Raw genomic sequence first — 18,710 nt, 5'->3', positions numbered from 1 at the left:
ATATGGCTTGCTTTATATATTGGTACTTCTTTAAAAAAGTAGATAACTTCCACTTTTCACTTTCTGAGCCGATGCGTAGTAGACCCTGTGTTTCTCCATTGTACACACAGCACAAAGTGTTGCTTGGTCCTTCGGAAGAGCACTCCGGAAATGAAACCCTGAGTAATAGGAAGTGATTAGATTGAGCTAGGTGTCCGGAAGGCTTGGGCGGGTTGGCATCCGAATGCCAGAGGTGTTTACAAGTTAGCCGGCTGCTGAGTGAGTGAAGAACCTGAGCGGTGAACATTGAAATAAGGATATCAGAGGTAAATCCTGGAGCCGGTCCGTGTGCCAGACGCGGTGGGAAGAGGGCAGTCTGGGTTGGAGCTCGGAGGCCATTGGTTTTTGGATTTAAAGGTTGTTCTGGGAAAAGGCTTCTGACAGAGACAAACTTGAGCTCATACTTCTCGGGAATGAGGCTGACAGTCTTAATGCTTCCACCCCCTCTCCTTTTAAACTCGGCACCCATGCATCCCCACACACCTTCACCCGGGGACCCTCGCCGTTCGGCATTGCATGGTCCCAGCGAAGTTTCTGACTTAAATCTGTTTGCCATTGGATAGAGTTTCAGGATGCATTCCCAGGACAAGGATTTGTGATGTTCAGGAAGTTAGTCCGTGTATATCTGAGAGCAGTCAGCTTTTAGGACGTGTGGTCACCTCTTCTATAGTCTAGACTCCAGAGAGCACTTAAACTATGCCTGGTTTCCCAGTATTTAACAGGTATATGTCACCGCCTGTCAAAAGGAGATAATGAGGAACGTGGGTACTACAGGCAGGAATAATTAAAACATAACTTTTAAAGTAGAAGCATTTGCTGAATATATTGTTATTGCTTTGATTCTTTCCTATGTATACATTTCTAGGTCTTCAGTGAAAGTCTTGGATTGTATTTTCATTAGTTATGGAAAAAATGACTACTCTTAAAAGTTTTGAAAGCAAAGGTGAGTGTTTCTGCTTTGATAATAGTTCGCTTGGGTTTTTGTTTGATTGGTTGCCTGTTTTGTTTTTGGGGGGGGCTGTTTTTTTATTGTTGTTTTTTGGGTTTATTTTTGGGAGCGGGAGGGCGGGATTTGAGACAGGGTTTCTCTGTGTTGTACTGACTGTCTGAGAACTCACTGGGCTTGAACTCAAAGAGATCCGCCTTGATTATCTAGTAAGGCAGGTAATACAACGGTTTATTTTATTTTTACTGTAATGTAACTATTGCCAGTGGAAAAAAGATGTTTGTGCTACATGGATCGAAAAAAAAAAAGAATACCTATATTTGATGTTGTCACTTGTCTACATCCTTTAACTGCCTCCAGAGAGAAATGTGATTTTTCGTATAGCAACAGAACTGTCTCTCAAGCGTGTGAGTAGCACTGACATCCCATAGGAGGGCAGACCATTACCACTCGGGCTCATCCCAAACCTAAAATAAGCAATTTAATTAAAAATTAAAATTGTAGACTTCTACATTAGAAATATAGCTGTGACAGTTTAGCAAACAGATAGTAAGGTCTGGGACATTTAAATAATAAGGATCTGGTGAAAATGTTTCTATGAGCAAGTGAATTTGGAAATGCTGGGTTGGATTGGTTACACAAGCATTTCCCAGTGCTGTTAGAAAACCAGTATATACCGTGAAACACTAGAGGCTAAGTGTGCACACACATTTGACCAAGCAACTGTTTATCCAGAGCAGAGATTCTCAATATGTGGGTCGTCAACCCCACATATCAGACATTTGCATTACATTTATACATAACAGTAGCAAAAATACAGCTATGAAGTAGCAACAAAATGTGGTGTTGGGTGACTACAGCATGGGAAACTTGGGTGACCACAACACGGGAAACTGTGTAAGAGAATCTCAGATTTGTAAGGTTGAGGACCACTAGACTAGAGGAAAGGTCTGGGTCTCACCTTCATAAAGGTTAATATGATTGTCTCTAGCATATTCCTCTAATGTAATAGCTAAACTTTACTAGATGATAACTGTGACATTTAAAAGACGCTAAAGCTGGGCCTCGTGGCACAGGCTTGTAATTCCAGCTACTTGGGAGACTGAGGCAGGAGGACCACAAATTCATACCCTGTTTGGGATACAGAGTCAGTTCAAGGCATGGGCAACCTAGTGAGATCCTGTCTCAAAATAGAACTGTAAAATGGGGACTGTGAGAAAGCTTTGTGCTGGACGGCTTGCTTGCCCATGCTAGGGCCTAGCTTCAGTCCCCGCTGCCCGCCCCCATGTGTCCCCCATGTATGCCAGAAGAATACTGTCTTAAAATTTACCAAGTGACATCTCAGTTTACCCGTTGATTGTTTAATTTACATATGTTCCCGAGAGTCTGTCAGACTATAAAAGGAGCTATGACTTAATGATTTAATGTAGAAGGGAAAGCCAAGTTGTTTTAAGTTTGTCACTAAAGGTTTAAATGAAGTTTCGGCATGTGTTCACAGAGTAATAAACTCATTCATTAAACATTTAATTTTCTTCTTCATGCCATGCACACTTCCTTAGCTGTAAAATGAGCTGGTAAAACGATCTGTAACTAAAGTGGCTTCTCATAGTCCAGTATGGAAGAGAGTCAGGTTATCCTGAAAGGATATAGCACTTACAGTCTTCTGCCAGCTCCCACTGGTAGAAGGATGGTGAAGCTCACGGCAGGGCTAAGGTTGTACCACAACCAGCCGCTGAAACTGAGTATTATTTTGGCTCGTGCGTTTGATGTTCTGCCTGTGCCCAGTCACGTGACTTACAAGTACTTCTGCTCATACATTTGCCCTGTCACTAGTAAGGGAAGTGTCTGTTCAGTGATGGCCTCTAATCATGCTCTTCTTCCAGAATCTAAAACAAAAATTGGTGAATTGTGACCCTCAGACCCCTTGAAAAAGTTTGCAGTCAGTTTGACGATTATAACAGTAACTGAATCCATGTAAATCAGGTGTTACCCTGAGTAAAATAGATTCCGGTGTTTTTTATTACTTACTTAACCAAAAATGTATTGCCATTAAAAAAAATGTTTTTGTCTTCTTATGTAAGTGACTGGAAACTTTCTTCAGTTTTACTTCATCATTCCAGAAACCTAAAATATTTTCCCTCAGGCCTTTTACCAAAACTGTTCACCAGCCCCTGTGTAGAATATAGACAGTGACCTTGCTGGGTCTTCACCTTCCATCAGTCCAAGGAAAAGCCACAAACCCTCGATGTGCTTTAACTGACTAGTGCATGATGACAGGTGGGAAGGGAGGAACAGTACAGGGATGCTGGTGGCTCCCTCAGGAAATGGAGAGCAAGGATTGGTGGTTTGCTTTGCTCAGCATTATCCATCATACATACATGCATACATGCATGCATACATACATTCATTATTCATAATTACAGAGCTGGCACCAGAGGTTTTTGTCTTCTCACTTGAAGGATGTAATTGTTCATGAATGTGCCCTGCATTGCCTAGTACCTATGTAATAAAGGTTTCTGTGTGTCACAGGGAAGAGGGGAATCATGAAAGGTAAGAAAATACAAAGCCCCAGCTCTGCCTGCTTCCCACGGTAGCAGGAGCTGGTGAGTTACTTCTGGTAGCCATGAGTTCTTAGTAAGTAGAACAGTTTAAATAAAGCTAAGAGTAAATTGGAATTGAAAGTTGATTGAACTTCTTGACTGGAATTTTGTTTTGTTTCAAGAGAAGTATCTATCAAATGTACATTGTTTCTTTGCCTTTTAACAAACTTTGTGATTTGTCCTCAAATTTCTATTATTTGGAGTTTCTTTCATTAATTTTTTTCTTTATAAAAGTATTATTTAAAGTCCTAGACCAACTATGTTATGACTTGCCTAGGAATCCATTTTGATTTGAACCAAAACCTAGGATCCCACCTGCTTCTTCTTGACCAAGCTCTTGACCAAGTGGGCTGGAACGGGGTTACTTTAGGAGAGACGTGTTCTGTTGTTGTTGTTAGCCTATAGTTAATACGTAATTCTACACTCTTAAATACCAGAAATAGGCTATACAGATTAGATCAAATTAGACAAATCTAAACCCAAATTTTAAGAATGTGAAAACTAGTAAACCATGGTAATGTGTTAAGAGGCAGAGGCTGGAAGAATCCAGATTGAGGCTGTCTGGGACTGCATGTCAGCTTTGTAGCCAGCTTAAATTACATAGTAAGGCCCTGTCTACGCACGCACACACACACACACACACACACACACACACACACACACACACACATCTTTACTTTTAGTCTATGAAATGAAAATGTCTTTTATTCCAGTGACATCATTTTAATACAATCATAAGAGAAAGGCAGATTATATGTTATGATACTAAGTTAACTTTCCTTGGACAGTGTCTTTACCAGGTCACATCGTTGTTAAAGGCCTCCTCTAGGAAGCCTGGCTGGTCTCTGTTTCTTCCAAGCAGATCTCTGGTCTGGTCTCCTCAGACTGTTGCTGCTTGGCTCCTGAGAGTGACTGTAGGCGTTTATAGGGATGGAGGGGCCTAGTGAATCTTGTCATTTTCTGGGACTTCCTTGTTGAGTTGTTTACTTCTGGCTTAAGGAGCTTCCCTGCAGGAGGGTGTATTTCAATCTGGGAGGAAACGGCTACATAATAAGTAGCCTTAGTGGGTTGTTTTTTTTTTGTTGTTGTTTTGTTTTTTTTTAATAATTTCTTTTGGTAATTTGTCCTCCGTTTAATGTCTTTGTTAGGCATCCTTACTTCGACCCCAATCCGAGGAGCAGGAGATGGAATGGAAACAGAGGAGCCCCCTAAGTCTGTTGAAGTCACCCATGGAGTCCAACCCATAAATCAACATGTCCTTCCAAGTCCACGTAAGAAAGTCCCCTCAGACAGCCCAGGTGTTCTTCAGCTGGGGAAGATTCTTAATGAAAAAACAGTGGAAGTCGAAGCTGTCAGAATATTTGTTCCCAAAGCTGCTATCACTCACGACATCCCCACCAAGAGTGCAAAGGTTAAGTCCCTAGGACATCACAGAGAAGAGCTCCACAATCAATCAGAGGTGGTCACAGACCCAAGGAAGGAACTCTCAGAGGTCAAGAAGGTTTTGGAAAAGCTCAAGAATTCTGAAAGGAGGCTACTTCAGGACAAAGAAGGTCTTTCAAATCAGCTCCGAGTACAGACAGAGGTAAGCACAGCCTGTAGCTTCAGTGAATTCTAGTCTTTACCTCTGGGCCAGCAAACCGCATTTTCTCAGAGATTGTCATTTCTCTAAATCCTTCCTCTTTAATTTCTCATTCTGCCATAGGGCCTCTAGAAAGAGTTCACGTTGGGAAAACATGCTCTAAACGGGATGGAAGTGGAGGTGCGAGGAGCTTTAGACAAGACCGCCTCTAAGTTATAAAAGTAGCTTACACTTATAAACTGACCACATCGGTCTTTGCCGTTGACAAATTAGCAGTCCTTGTTTTAAAGATTCATTCCTGATATTTGGGGGTGGGAAATGAAGTAAGTTACTGGGTCTTCATTAGAAATTAGTAAGACTCAGTAGTGTTCAGTTGTGTTACTCTAATCTCGGCGGCTTAATAAAATTGTTCTAACCCTCCCTTATTTCTGTTTAACCTTTACATCTTTGCATTATTGGCATTATTATTGTTGTTGTTGTTATTGTTACTAGTGCGTGTTTGTGTTAATGTGTGCTATATATGGAAGGTGAAAGGACTCTGGCCCACTCGAGCGTGGCAAGCGTGATTCTGACAGCCTTACCCTTCTCCTGAATTGCCTTTGCCTTGCTAAAAAACCATTAGATTACATTCCTAGAACTGGCCAACAAAGTCCATTCCCTTATTGCCCATGTCCTCCTGAGGCTGACCACCAAGGTCCAGCTATCAAATGCTCCCTTTGGCTTACCTAATACGCCCAATCAAAATTAAACACCTCATGCTAACATGGGCTTTGCTCATGTACCTTTATAAACCATTTTCTTATGTGCCACATGTGTCTCCTGTCTACCCGGAGGCAGTCCTTTGTCCCCTGCCAGGACAGATACTTTCTTCCCTCTCCATTGTTCCCTTCTTCTCCCTGTCCCCTATCTCCTGCCTTTGTCACTTATTTCCTGCCCTCTGTCCCTCTGGGGCAAATCTCCTTTGGGCTGAGAACTTGGTCTTGGGGTCCTGAGCCCATACTTTCCCTAACAGAAGGGATACATTCTGCTTCACAAGTGTGGAGGTCAAAAGAACTTACATAGAACCCATTTAGGTTCAAGGGTTATACTCAGATCAGGTTGTCAGGCCTTCATAGTGGGCTCTACCCACTGAGCTATCTCTGTAGCCCAAACTACATCTCTTTGCAGGAAGATTGTGTTTGTAACATAATTAGTGGTTCTTATCTAAAAAAAAAAAATCTTCATGAAATTAATATATTTTAATAACAGCTTCTAAGTATAAAATAGCATATATTTGTTTGTAAACATTTTAGAAGATTCAGAAAGAAGAGACTAGGGAAATGGCTTAGTGGTAAGAATTCTGTCTGTCAAGCATGGAGACCTGAGTTCACATCCCCAACACCCATGTAAAAAGCCTAGCATAGCCACACACTATCAGTTCTAGACTGTTGGGGTAGAGGCCTAGACAGGATTTCTGGTGCTTGCTAGCCTCCGGTCTAGCTATGTTCCGTGATGGACCCTATATCAAGGAAGTAAGTCAGATATAGGGACAGTGATGTCCTCCTCTAGCCTCCACACTCTTTTTAAAAGATTAAAAAGAAAATTCAGAAAGACAATAAAATGGTAACACCTATAATTACATTGTTCACATATAAGTTCCTAACTGCCCATATAAGTTCATTTTGTCTTAGTTATGGTATTTTTCTTTTCTTAATTTATTTCTTTTTATTGAAAATAGATTTCTGTTTTACATACTATATCCAGATTAGTTTCCCCTCCCTCTACTCCTCCCAGGTCCTCCCCCCTCCCTTTCTCATCTCTATCCACCTCTTTTCTGTCTTCCCATTAGAAAACAAACAGGCTTCTAAGGAGCAATAATAAAATGTCAGGGAAAACTAACACATTGGAGCAGGATCCAGAAATAGATTCTCAGTCATAAGTTTTGCTGCATTCAAATCCGAGACATTTCTTAAGCTTGTTTGTCTTTCTTCATCCTAGGTAAATCGTGAGTTAAAAAAGTTGCTTGTGGCTTCTGTTGGGGATGACCCACAGTATCACTTTGAACGTCTAGCCCGGGAGAAAAACCAGCTCATCTTAGAAAATGAAGCACTCGGTCGGAACACAGCCCAGCTCTCTGAACAGCTGGAACGGATGTCAATACAGTGCGATGTTTGGAGAAGTAAATTCCTTGCAAGCAGGTATTCTTTTGTCACAAATAGTATCTGCTTCCCCATTGTTTTTCTCTCTGTCACCATCTTGACTCAGCACAAAGTAATAGTGAAAATTTCTGACTTTAGATTGTCAGAGTTTCTACATTATTTGATGTGTAGCACCCCCTCTCTGGAGGGCCATGCAGTCTCCTAGAGAGGTGAGGCATGCTCCCCCTTTATTCTAAAACCATGTTTACTACAGTAAACAAAACACAGCTGTAAAATTAAATATAGAAATATGGCAGTCAGAAAAGGCAAATGTAGACCCTCCCCCTCTCCTCACCCCACCCCTCCCCTCCCCTCCTCCCCCCTCTCCCCTGAGGAGAGCCACCTCATTCCTACTTCCTAGAAGCTACTTCTGCACCTAGTGGGCTCTGTTCTTTTAGCTCCTTTTATCCATGTAAAGAGCTTTTCAGTCTCTTTCTCCCCATATATAAACAGAAAACTGTGTTGTTTTATGGCCTATCTGATGAGGCAAACTTTAACACATGTCAAAGCCACAAGGCTATAGAGTCCAGGCCTCTGAGCACTGTGCCTCGGAAGCTCTGCTGTGTGTCTTAGCTCCTCATCTGCTCATGCTCTACTCCATTCCGCTTTTCAAATGCCTCAAAGTCTGCCTCAGATACTCAGAGGGTATCTTCTGCAGAAAACCAAATGTTGCCTTCTAGTGAACACATTCCGTGTAATTATTTTTCACACATTCATGTTAAAATATGCTAAATTTATTTTTTGGAAAAATGAGAAACTTGTCTATATAAAAGGAGAATGAGCCTTGCTTGGCAGGGGAGAAGACTACTTTGTCTCATAGAAACTTTTCAGTATATTGCTGAGAGGAAATGATAATTAAGTAGTGAGAAAAATAATTGATTTTTCTTCCCTTTCTGTTTTTTATAGTTAGAAGCTTCTATTTAGTGATTGTAAACCAATACACTTAGGGTAGCATTGGTGTAAACTCAAGTTACCATATAAAAAGTTGTTACTTTTCTATCATTTAAAGCATGTCACCTGCTCTGCTTCATAAGCTCCGCATGTTAAAGTGTTCTCATGTAAAATGCTAGAACTGCCAAGCAGTCCCAGTGTGTTAAATCCTTTGTCAGCTTTTGAAACTAACAGTCCGCTTCTGACTGCTGTGTTACTGTGGGAAAACCAGATGTGAGTTTTAATCTTTTTCAGGGTGATGGCAGATGAATTAACAAACTTCAGAGTAGTTCTACAGCGTCAGAACCGAGATGCCCAGAGCGCTATCCAGGATCTCCTGAGTGAAAGAGAACAGTTCCGTCAGGAAATGATCTCCACCCATAAGTAAGGCACTTGTTCTCAGTCCAAACTCCTCTCTTGTGTCCTGTGGGTTTTGCTATTAGGAAAGGTTTTGTTTGAGTGTTTGAGCGTGACCACATTTGTTAACATGCTGAGTACTATAGGCTGTAAGGCTCTCTTAAAACAGATGCCCTGAAAGGAAGAAACCCTAAGACCAGAAAGGACAGTGCTACATCTTACATCATCAATAAGGAAAAGAATTACATCTGTAAGTAAGGGTGTTTTTGCAGTTAAAAGTCGTTCCTGAGTGTGGTTATTGTAGTTTGTGTACTTTTGGTAGAAGTCAACTGTCTTAGCCATGACCATGGCAGCTCTTATAAAGGAATCATTTCATTGAGGCTGGCTTACAGTTTCAGGGGCTTAGTCCATTATTGTCATGCAGGAGTCATGGCAACATGCAGGCGGACATGGAGAAAGAGCTAAGAGGTCTACATTTTGATCAGCAGGCAGCAAGAGACTGTGCCACACTGGGTGTAGCTTGAGCATCTAAGACAGCCCACCTCCACAGTGACACACTTCCTCCAACAAGGCCAGACCTCCTAATAGTGCTACTCTCTGTGGATCAAGCATTCAAACACATGAATCTGTGGGGTCCATTCCTATTCAAACCACACACCAAGTGACATAGCTGTTTTTCCCATGGAAGAGCTATTTGAAGTCTTTTTGTAGATTACATGCATAACGTTACATTCTAGTACTAATAAGCTGAAATCTTTAAAAATAATAATAACAAATGGGCAGTGTTCCTTAAAAGGGTTTTGTATTTTTATATAGCTGAATAATTAGCAATCAATCATATGGAAAATAGAAGAATAAAGCATAATGATCAAAGTATGGAAATTTTTTAGAAGCAATTAAGGCCATGCTTCAAGGGAAATGTTTGTTTGTGGCTGGCCATGATGGTGCATACCTATAATTTAAGACTTGGGAGGCTGAGGCTGAAGTACCTGAATTCTAGGCCAGACTGGGCAATGCAGTAAGGTTTTATCTTTAAGGAGATAAAAGGGGGAATGTATTTGGGGACATGAGAAAAGTCTCATTAGAAATTAGAAGTTACTACTTCAAAAAATACAAAAAGCAAATTCAACCCAAACTGAACAGAAGTGAGAAAGAATACCAATGATAGCTAAAACAGTTTTTTGATGATACTTTTTTAAAAAGATAAAACTAAAGAAATGTCTGTCATGAAGTGGCAGTTACAGTGCCTGCGTGGCTCTGTGCTGAGTCCTCTGCGTACGTGCTGAGGTTTAGCTTGGGGTATTTGTGGGACTCCTAACAATGGGAGTGGAGGTGTCTCTGACTCTTCTGCTGGCTCTTAGGACCCTTTTCCTCCAACTGAGTTGCCTCATCAGCCTTGATAGGAGAGTTTGTGCCTAGCCGTACTACATCTTAGAATGTGTCTGGCTGATACCACTGGGAGGCCTGGTCTTTAATGAAGGGAAACAGAACAGTGGATCTGGGGGAAGAAAGGAAGTGGTGGTGGGGAACTGGGTATCTAGGAGGGAGAAGAGGCTATGGTTGGTATTATATAAGAGAAGAATAGATAAATAAGAAAAAGAAAGAAAGAACTGTTTAGCCAGTAAACTAAAGATGGTGCATGTTGAGTATTAGGAATGAAAGCCTGCACACAATAGATTGAGTGGCCATAGGAAAGAGAGTAAGGACTGTTATTGATACCTCTAGCCAATCAAGTCAGTGATTAGATAAGCTCCGTTAAAAACTGCTAAGGTTACTTAAGAACTGTGTAGGAGGGCCGGAGCGATGGTTCAGCAGTTAAGGGTGCGTATTACACTTGCAGAGTGTTTGAGTTTAGTTCTCAGCACCAGGCTAGGCAGCTTATCACCACTGCAACTTCAGCTCCAGGAGATCCAGTACCCTCTTCTGGCCTCTGTGGGCACCTATACTCAAGTACACACACACCCCACACACACTTAAATAATTTTAAAATAAAATAGATCCTAAAAACTAAGATATGTAAGTTAACTAGCCCTAACTCATTAAAGCAATTGAACTCTAAAACCAGCATGTAAAGGAAGTCCTAGCCCCAATGGATCCACCGAATGCAAAAAAACATCTAAGGAAGAAAGAAACGATTGTACACAGATTCTTCTAGAGCATGGAAGGAAAGGAAACAATCTCCAACATTTCTGGGCAAGCATTATGGTAACAAACTAGAGACATAAGCAAAAACCTGTAGACTTTCTATCTTTCTGCCTTTAATGATATAAAAGTCCTTAATAGAATGTTAGTGAATCGGGGGCTGGAGAGATGGCTCAGTGGTTAAGAGCACTGACTGCTTTTCCAGAAGTCCTGAGTTCAAATCCCAGCAACCACCTGGTGGCTCACAGCCATCTGTAATGGGATCTGATGCCCTCTTCTGGTGTGTCTGAAGACAGCTACAGTGTACTTATTATGTATAATAAATAAATAAATCTTTAAAAAAAAAGAATGTTAGTGAATCAAATCCAACAATACAGAAAATCATTTATACCATTATGACCAAGCAGAGTTAACTACAGATATTGGAGATTAATCTACAAGTGCTAAAACTCTGAAATACACTAATATCTGTAATTTCTATACCAAACTGTGATTGCACTAAACTGTACTGCCTGATTCATGGTTTTTGTAACAACCTAGTAGACTAGCAAGTGTCTCCTGTCCTATAACCCACGAGACCAGTGTCCTGAGTCTTGAAATCTGAGCAAAGATGTTAAACGACTTCTGAAATATGTTGCTCACTCATTTTCTTTTACTGGTTCTTATATTTTGTCTTTTTATCGGTGTTCATTGTTCATGTGTGTTTTGTGCAGATTTTTGGAAGAACTCTTGGTCTCCTTACAGTGGGGGAGAGAACAGACATACTCCCCTAACACACAGCCCCACAGCACGGCAGACCTAGCACTCACAAACCACAGGCTGGCAGAGGCGGTACACGCTCATCTGCTGGGAAACGTTGGCATCAGCCATCCGAAGAGGACTCCAGCAACAGCAGAAGTCTGCAGTACCCCAGCTGAGAAGATGGCTGAAAAGGTAACATTTTCTCTTCCGTGCACTGTGCAACGTGTTCTGTGAGCTGTGAGAGTCTATTCACCCCTTACGGAAAACTATGTGTTATGCTTGGCTTTGGGAGTTTTGAAATATAGATCTTAAATTTGTTTTCCATGTTAATAAGCTCATGGTCTTAGAGAAAATTCCTCCTCTGACTCTTAAATTTCCAAATGTCACTACTCTATTCTAAGGAGAGAAATACAGTTTTAAAATAAGTTAGCTAACAGATCATTTTTTTATTCATTTTCTTATAGAAGTCTTCTGTAAAAGTTTTCACTTAGGAAATTATAGGGCACGTCAGAAGTAATCTAAGCTTATTTAATTTCACATATCGATGGGACAGACACTGAGTAGTACAAAGAATCTAAGCCCTCGTTGAATTCAAGGCCTGTGTAGGTGACCTGTCACGTACCAAGTTTACCTTCATTAAAGCCTCAGAACCCAACTCCCATAATCCATTAAGCCTGTTCTTAACTAGACCCCTTCTGCTATTAAAATGTTAACTATTAACTCGGTGTGATCTGTGATCAAAAGCTCATTTTAGCTCTTACTTGTCCATGGCGATTACTTCTTTGTTTCCCCATGGGTCACATCACTGTTTAATTCCTTTGAGCTGCACATCTTTCCCCTGTCTCATTAGCTTGTTTTGCTGCATTCTCTTTTTCTAGTCTTTGCTAGTTTTCATTGCTCAGTACCTGTCCCCATATCCTTCTCCCGGCTACCAGAATCCAAGTTTGTGTCAGTTTAGCTATTTCTGTTCTTGTGGTACTTCCTAGACTACTACCTCCTGTTCAGCATATGACTTTGGTTCCTAATTCATAGAAGAAAAAGAAGACACAAGAAAAAGCCAGCTTAAAGGAAACCTAGTTGCCTACCTGCATTATATACATTTCTCTCCCAGGAAAAAGGGTCCCTTACTTAGCTCTTGTGTTGTTATTGAGTGATTCTCCCTCTAAAATTACTTGAAGGCTGGAGAATATGTCTTACTGTTTCCTCATGAGCTGGTATAATGTTGCATAGTAGGTGCCCGCCTACTTACTAAAAGGATCAGTACCTAAAGCGTAAACTACTCAAAACTTGTTTGTTCTTTCCTGCTGTTTCTTTGTTGGGAAGTTAGGTCACGGTGTACTCAGTTGCTGGCGGTATCTTTGAGTGTGGTTGGCTTTTCCCTCTTCAACGACACACTTCTGTTGCCTTGGCTTCTATGACTAACCCCACCTTGTCTTCTCTGCTCTCTGCTTCATTGTGCAATATTGGGTGTATTTCAGGCCTGGTCTAGACCTGCTTGTTCTTCTGCTTCTTTACTCATCGTATTCCCTCGTGTAACAAGACTGACAGCCTCTCTTCTCCCTGCATGATTATGACCTCCCAGCCCAATTGCTTCAGGAGCTGTCCTTTCGGAGATAAATGCAATAGCTTAGTCTCTGTTCTTCCTCCATCTGCTTTAAATGCCCACCAATTTCCGTCCGCCGTGCTGGGTCGCAGGATCTCCGCAAGCCTTAAATTCCATCCCTATCATTTTCAGGCTAAAATCTAGAAGACTTTCTGCTGTATCTCAGTCTCCCACTGAATTCCCTTAGCATTTTATTTTTTATTTTAAAGACCCATAATATCATAACATATTCCATACTTGGAAACCATTCTTTTCCCCTCAAAATTGACAAGAAACATTACTCTTTCTGACTTTGGTTGTCATATATGTAACATTTCACTAAGGTTCACAAAAATAAAAGATCTCGATGCTGGATTTTAAGGGTATAGTTAGCAAGTAGAAGACCTAAAGTAGTATAGTAGCTCTTACATGATGCCAAGATGCTTTAAACAGGGGCTAGGGCTTCTTGGATGTGCTGTTAGCTTAGAAGAGGGGGCAGTCTGAGAGGGTGAGGGCAGGGAGGAAGCCTGGCAGTGCCTTTGAATAAGTGCGACTGTAGGAAAAGGAAGCAGAGCCTGCCCTTCTCTGCTGCTTCTGTCAGAGTAGCTTACCAGTCTCAGTGCCTCCCCCTTTAGAACATAACACTGCTAATGTTAGGATTAGTTTGAGAGTTTGAACATGAGAAATAAGAGCTGGGAACCAAAAAGGTTATTCTTGTCCTCTGTGGGACTATTCTTCAACCCAAGGCCTCCTGCTTTGAGTCTCAGTAGAGGAAACAGGAGAATCAGGGCTGAGGAAGTAATGAGAGAACCAAGTATTGTGAACATGGTTCTTAGCATAAAATAGTATGTATAATTGAAAAAAGAAGAAATGAAGGGCCATTTATTTTACCATAAGTAAAAACAGCATTTCCACAAAAGAATACAGTCTAAACCTTATAAACAGTTGAATGAAAGGGAGAAGACGGCAGGGAGTGCTTTTTGGCTAAAACTGAAAATTGACTATCATATGAAGTAGAATTCATAAAACTTCATTTTTCTTTTTCCCCCTTGTATAGATCTGTAAAAGACTATTAGTTTATAATTACTAAAACATGACGTTATAACTAGGCATCATTTTGCTGAATTTATAGCATTTTGGAAGAAAGGATAAATTCAAATTTATTCAGATGTTATATTGTATGATAGCTCTGTAAAACCCTAGGAAACCATATAGGTAGTTGCATTTCGGGGAAACCCAAGGCCTTTACAATGCGTGTTGCACACATCTGATGTGACCTCTCCTTTGTCTTAGGTTCTGCGGATTTTGGATCCAGTTGCCTGTACAGAAAGCTCTCCGGACAATGCATTTGCCGAATCCACATTACTCACTACAAAGAAAAATATTGGACGTTTCCATCCCTATACCAGATATGAAAATATAACTTTCAATTGCTGCAGTCACTGCCAGGGGGAGCTCCTTGCTCTCTAGTGTGTGCTGACTGGAGGAGAGCCGATTGGAGGCCGGCTCAGTCCCCACAGTCATTATTATTGAGATGCTAGAAATAAAATCAATTCGCCTTTATATAATACATGCCCATGAAGCTATTCATGTACTGGATTCCAGATTATTTTTCATAACAAATATCTCAGGGTAAGAAAGTAAAGCTATGTAGATATATTTAAAGTACAAAGTACTTCCCAGTACATAGTATTTATGCGAAAAAACTAAAAAGACTTTTATAACTTTCTTTTAGGCCCTATATTATTATTCTGTTATATATTTTATATAAAGTATAAACAGGTTTCATTTTGGTGCATAAAACAAAAAACAGGCAAACTACAGCCATGCTTTGTGAAGGGGTATGGTCATGTCAACCTGTATCACTCTCTAGGCAGCTTTACTGTACGTAAGCAGAGTCCATCCCTTTACAGAGCAAGTCTTGTAGTGTAATATCTGGGGCACAGGAAAAAGGGATTCGCAGTCCCTTTATAGTCACATTGTGGGTGTGCAAGCAGCCTTCAGAAACACCAGGGTAAAGGGTTACTTTTTCTAAACAAATATATTAGGAAAATAAAACAGTATTTTAGAACTACAACAAATACTTCAACAAAAGTGTTCCAGGCTGTTTGGTTTTTGCAAGCATCCTGTCTTCTGCACGGTTGCAGTTGCAAAGGAACCAGATTGAGAATTACCAACTCATGTTGGGTGTTGAGCACAGCAGGAGTACCTAGTTTGCTGATGATGGAAAATGATCTTCTAGGGAAAAATGTAATCCATCAATTTACATATATTATTAAATATATCACTGTATAATTTTTCATCAGATGCTCATTTATTTGCCTTTAAATATTCACAAAAATTTGTCATCAAAAACAAAAAAAACCCAAAAAAAACCAAATTTTACAAATGAGTTGGAGCTGTGCCTAGCAGAGAAATCCTCAAAAAGCAAATCCAGTCACATCAAAATCTACTTCAGTGTCAAAACTATTTTTGTCTGACTCATCTGAGCCATTTTTATATCTTTAAATGGCAATAAAGTTCCTATTTCTCTGTGACTATTCCTCTGTCCTTTCAGAATAACAGACTTTGGCTTCAGTCTTCATGTGGCTTTTACTGTTTATGCTGGCTCATTGCCTTCTCCCTTCTTAGAAACAGAAATTTTCGCGACATTGAACTTGATTATGATTTCTTGGGTATAACAAAAGCACAAGAAATGAAAAAAGTACTTAAATTTAAAGCATTCATGCATTGAGGTACACAGTTGCTCTAGGAATGGGAGAAGAAAAAGAATAAATTATACATCTGAGAAATGGCCAGAAGATACAAAGAACTGCCATTCAACAGCCAAAAGCCTACCTAGTTAGAAGTGAGCAGAGGCTGAGGAGACGCCTCAGTCCACAGAACATCGCCGCACATGGGAACCCAAGCCCAGGTCTCCCGGCACTCAGAACATGCACATGTGTGACCCCAGCCAGCTCACTTGGAGCAGAAGCAGGTGAGTAGGAAATCCTGTCTCAAACATTAAGGTGGAGAGGGAAAAAGGAAGACACCCAGTACAGTAGCCTCTGTCCTTGACAGGCACAAGCTCACACTTAACATGTACGTGTGCCAGACATACTTGCAAAATGAGCAGATTACTAAATAGCTCCTAAGATCCATGCACATATGTGTAAGTCACATGAACAGCAAATGAGCATGTCGGGAGACCGTCCGCATCGGTACTGTGCAGAGACAATCATTCCTGTCTTCATGTAGGTAGAATGACTGTCAACAAAGCAGTGTCTATAAACAGAAAGCAAGATGACACTGTAGGCAAGTCTAAAGACACCTGGGACTGCTGTGCTTCACCAAGAGATGTGTATGACAGCTTTCAGAAGATAGCCCGGAAGTTCAAAAGAAAAAAATCTCGCCTGACCCATCATTCTAGGTTTATAGCCAAGAGAACTTAGGCGCCATCGTAGTGTTTGTATACCAGTTTTTGTAGCAGTCTCGTTCATGGTTGCTAAAAGTCAAATATCATCTTAATATCAGTTAAGTAAATAGAATCATCTGTATGTCAAGGGATACATTCAACCTCTAAAGTGCACACTTGAGGCATGCTATTTACATAAATGTTACATGAACTACGTTAGATGCAAATGGACAGATACTGGTACCAGGGTCTGGAGAAGGGCAGGAAGGGGTGCTTAAAAAGCCAAAGAATATTCATTTTTTCAGTAATGAGTGGGTAATGTAACAAAGTGACCCCTAGTGGATGCCCATTTGCCTTTCTGGTCAGAAATAAATGAGTCCATACAGTTGGAAGGGGGATATAGTGAAGGAAGTTCAGGACGCACCAGCGGGAGTAGATGGGAGGTGGGTGTGATCAGAGGACACTATTTATGTATGGAATTCTCAGTGCGTAAGTAACCAAAGAATGAAATCAAATTTAAACAGCTGAATGACTTAGACAACTCTCCCAGGAAAGTTCACAGGTAGCCAACAGTCACACATAGCTGGTTATTAGGAACATGCAAATCAGCTGTGAGACTACATAGACATGGGGGTAGTGACTAAAACTGTAAAACAACATGTGTTGAGGGGAACACTGACAAACTGTACAAGCATTCTGAACACTGCATTCCTGTCAGAGGCGTACATCCAAGAGATAACGTAAATAATTGGACAAGTACGATGTTCATAGCAACATCGGCAAAAATGGTCCAGGTGATGAGTGTGTGCACAAAACCCCACCCAAGTGTTACGTATTTTCTTCCATAAAAAGGAATTAAATACTGACACGTGCTATGTTATGGATGAGCTTCGAAAGCCCTAAGCTAAGTGGAAGAAGCCACATATAAAAGACCATGTTTTCAACAACTCTGAAATGTCTAGAAGAGGCAAATCTATAGACAGAGTATCTACTCAGAGGAAGCGTCAGGACAAGAGGCATTGGAAGGGGCTGGTTCCGGGAGCCACGGAAGCATTTTGGAACCACAGACAGCTGGGGCTGTGTAACGCATGAATAAGCTAACTGCGCTGGACTGTGGGTGTAGGATGTTTTATATTCTGAGGTCTCCTCAGCTAAATTAGAGGAGAAAGTTTGGAGACACTGCTACCTTCTTGCCTACTTTCCCAGCTCTCCACGTTACATCTATCCTGTCGCACATTCATCAGTGTCTTTAGCATTTAGAAATCTTGCTTCACTGTCCCAATTTTAATACCCTGCTTCCTCTTGCTCCCAAACCCAACAATAAGATTTTCCCCATTTCCTTTTAAAACAAAAGGTTTCATTTCCTTAAAAGTTAAAACATTTACTCCGGATGGGGACAGGCGGGTCTTCGATTTTTTTTTTCACAGATTATCTTCACTTACGAGTCAAGTGTTTGGATACCATGCATGTTCTGCGTTGTTTTGCTTCTAAATCATGTAGCAATCCTGAGTATTGCACAATATGCACTTGGATGTCAAAACCAATTGTAATGAAATATAAGACCACATGAGTGCTATAAGTTAAGATAGGTACAGAGCATAGTGGTCTACACCAGCAATTCCAACAGAACTGAGGCAGAAGCAGAAGGATTCTTAAGTTCCTTCTAGGTTCCAACCTCGGCTACATAGAAAGACCCCCATATCACAAAACAAAACAATCAAACACAAGACTAAACCATTCTCTCTACAGTTTCCAATTCTTGTAAACTACATGTTAGAATTTATGTGAATGAACTCACATTTATATATGTAGTATATTATAAATGTATATAAATATATTTAGACATACAGAGGTCATAGGATTGTATCATACACAACATTGACAATAATTTTAAAACAAGCCTAAAACTATCAGGGACTTTTATGCACAAAATAGAATTAAGTGTAGAAAATCTGTATTATCTTTCCATGGTACTAACAAGTGATATTTATTCTAAACTATTTAAGTCACCACCATTAAAATTCAACTTTGACAAATAAAACTTCGGATAAAGCCTTGATAGAGACTTAAGTCATTCTTTAAGAATTATGAAACGCTCTTCTGAAAGATGTGTGTGTTACTTGTATTTTGTGGTGGGAAGGTGGGTATGCATTCCACTGTGTGTTGAGGTCAGAGGGCAGCTTGTGGGAGCTTGTTCTCTTCCTACCATGTGAAGCCCAG

At 40.6% G+C, this 18,710-nt stretch overlaps 1 protein-coding gene across 1 annotated transcript; it reads left to right on the top strand.

The window, feature by feature from the left end:
• Positions 1-196: 196 nt before the first annotated feature.
• On the top strand, positions 197-15,391 carry Blzf1 (basic leucine zipper nuclear factor 1). Its single transcript, NM_001017494.1, is given in 7 exon segments — positions 197-305; positions 905-982; positions 4,734-5,170; positions 7,145-7,344; positions 8,530-8,658; positions 11,487-11,706; positions 14,390-15,391. Coding segments are annotated over 6 exon segments (1,203 nt in total). The 5' UTR covers positions 197-305; positions 905-942; the 3' UTR covers positions 14,567-15,391.
• Positions 15,392-18,710: the final 3,319 nt, after the last annotated feature.

Source organism: Rattus norvegicus, chromosome 13 (assembly GCF_021556685.1).
Source record: "Rattus norvegicus strain SHRSP/BbbUtx chromosome 13, alternate assembly SHRSP_T2T, whole genome shotgun sequence".
In the NCBI taxonomy this organism is placed as follows: domain Eukaryota; kingdom Metazoa; phylum Chordata; class Mammalia; order Rodentia; family Muridae; genus Rattus; species Rattus norvegicus.
This window is presented reverse-complemented; position numbering and strand designations above follow the sequence as displayed.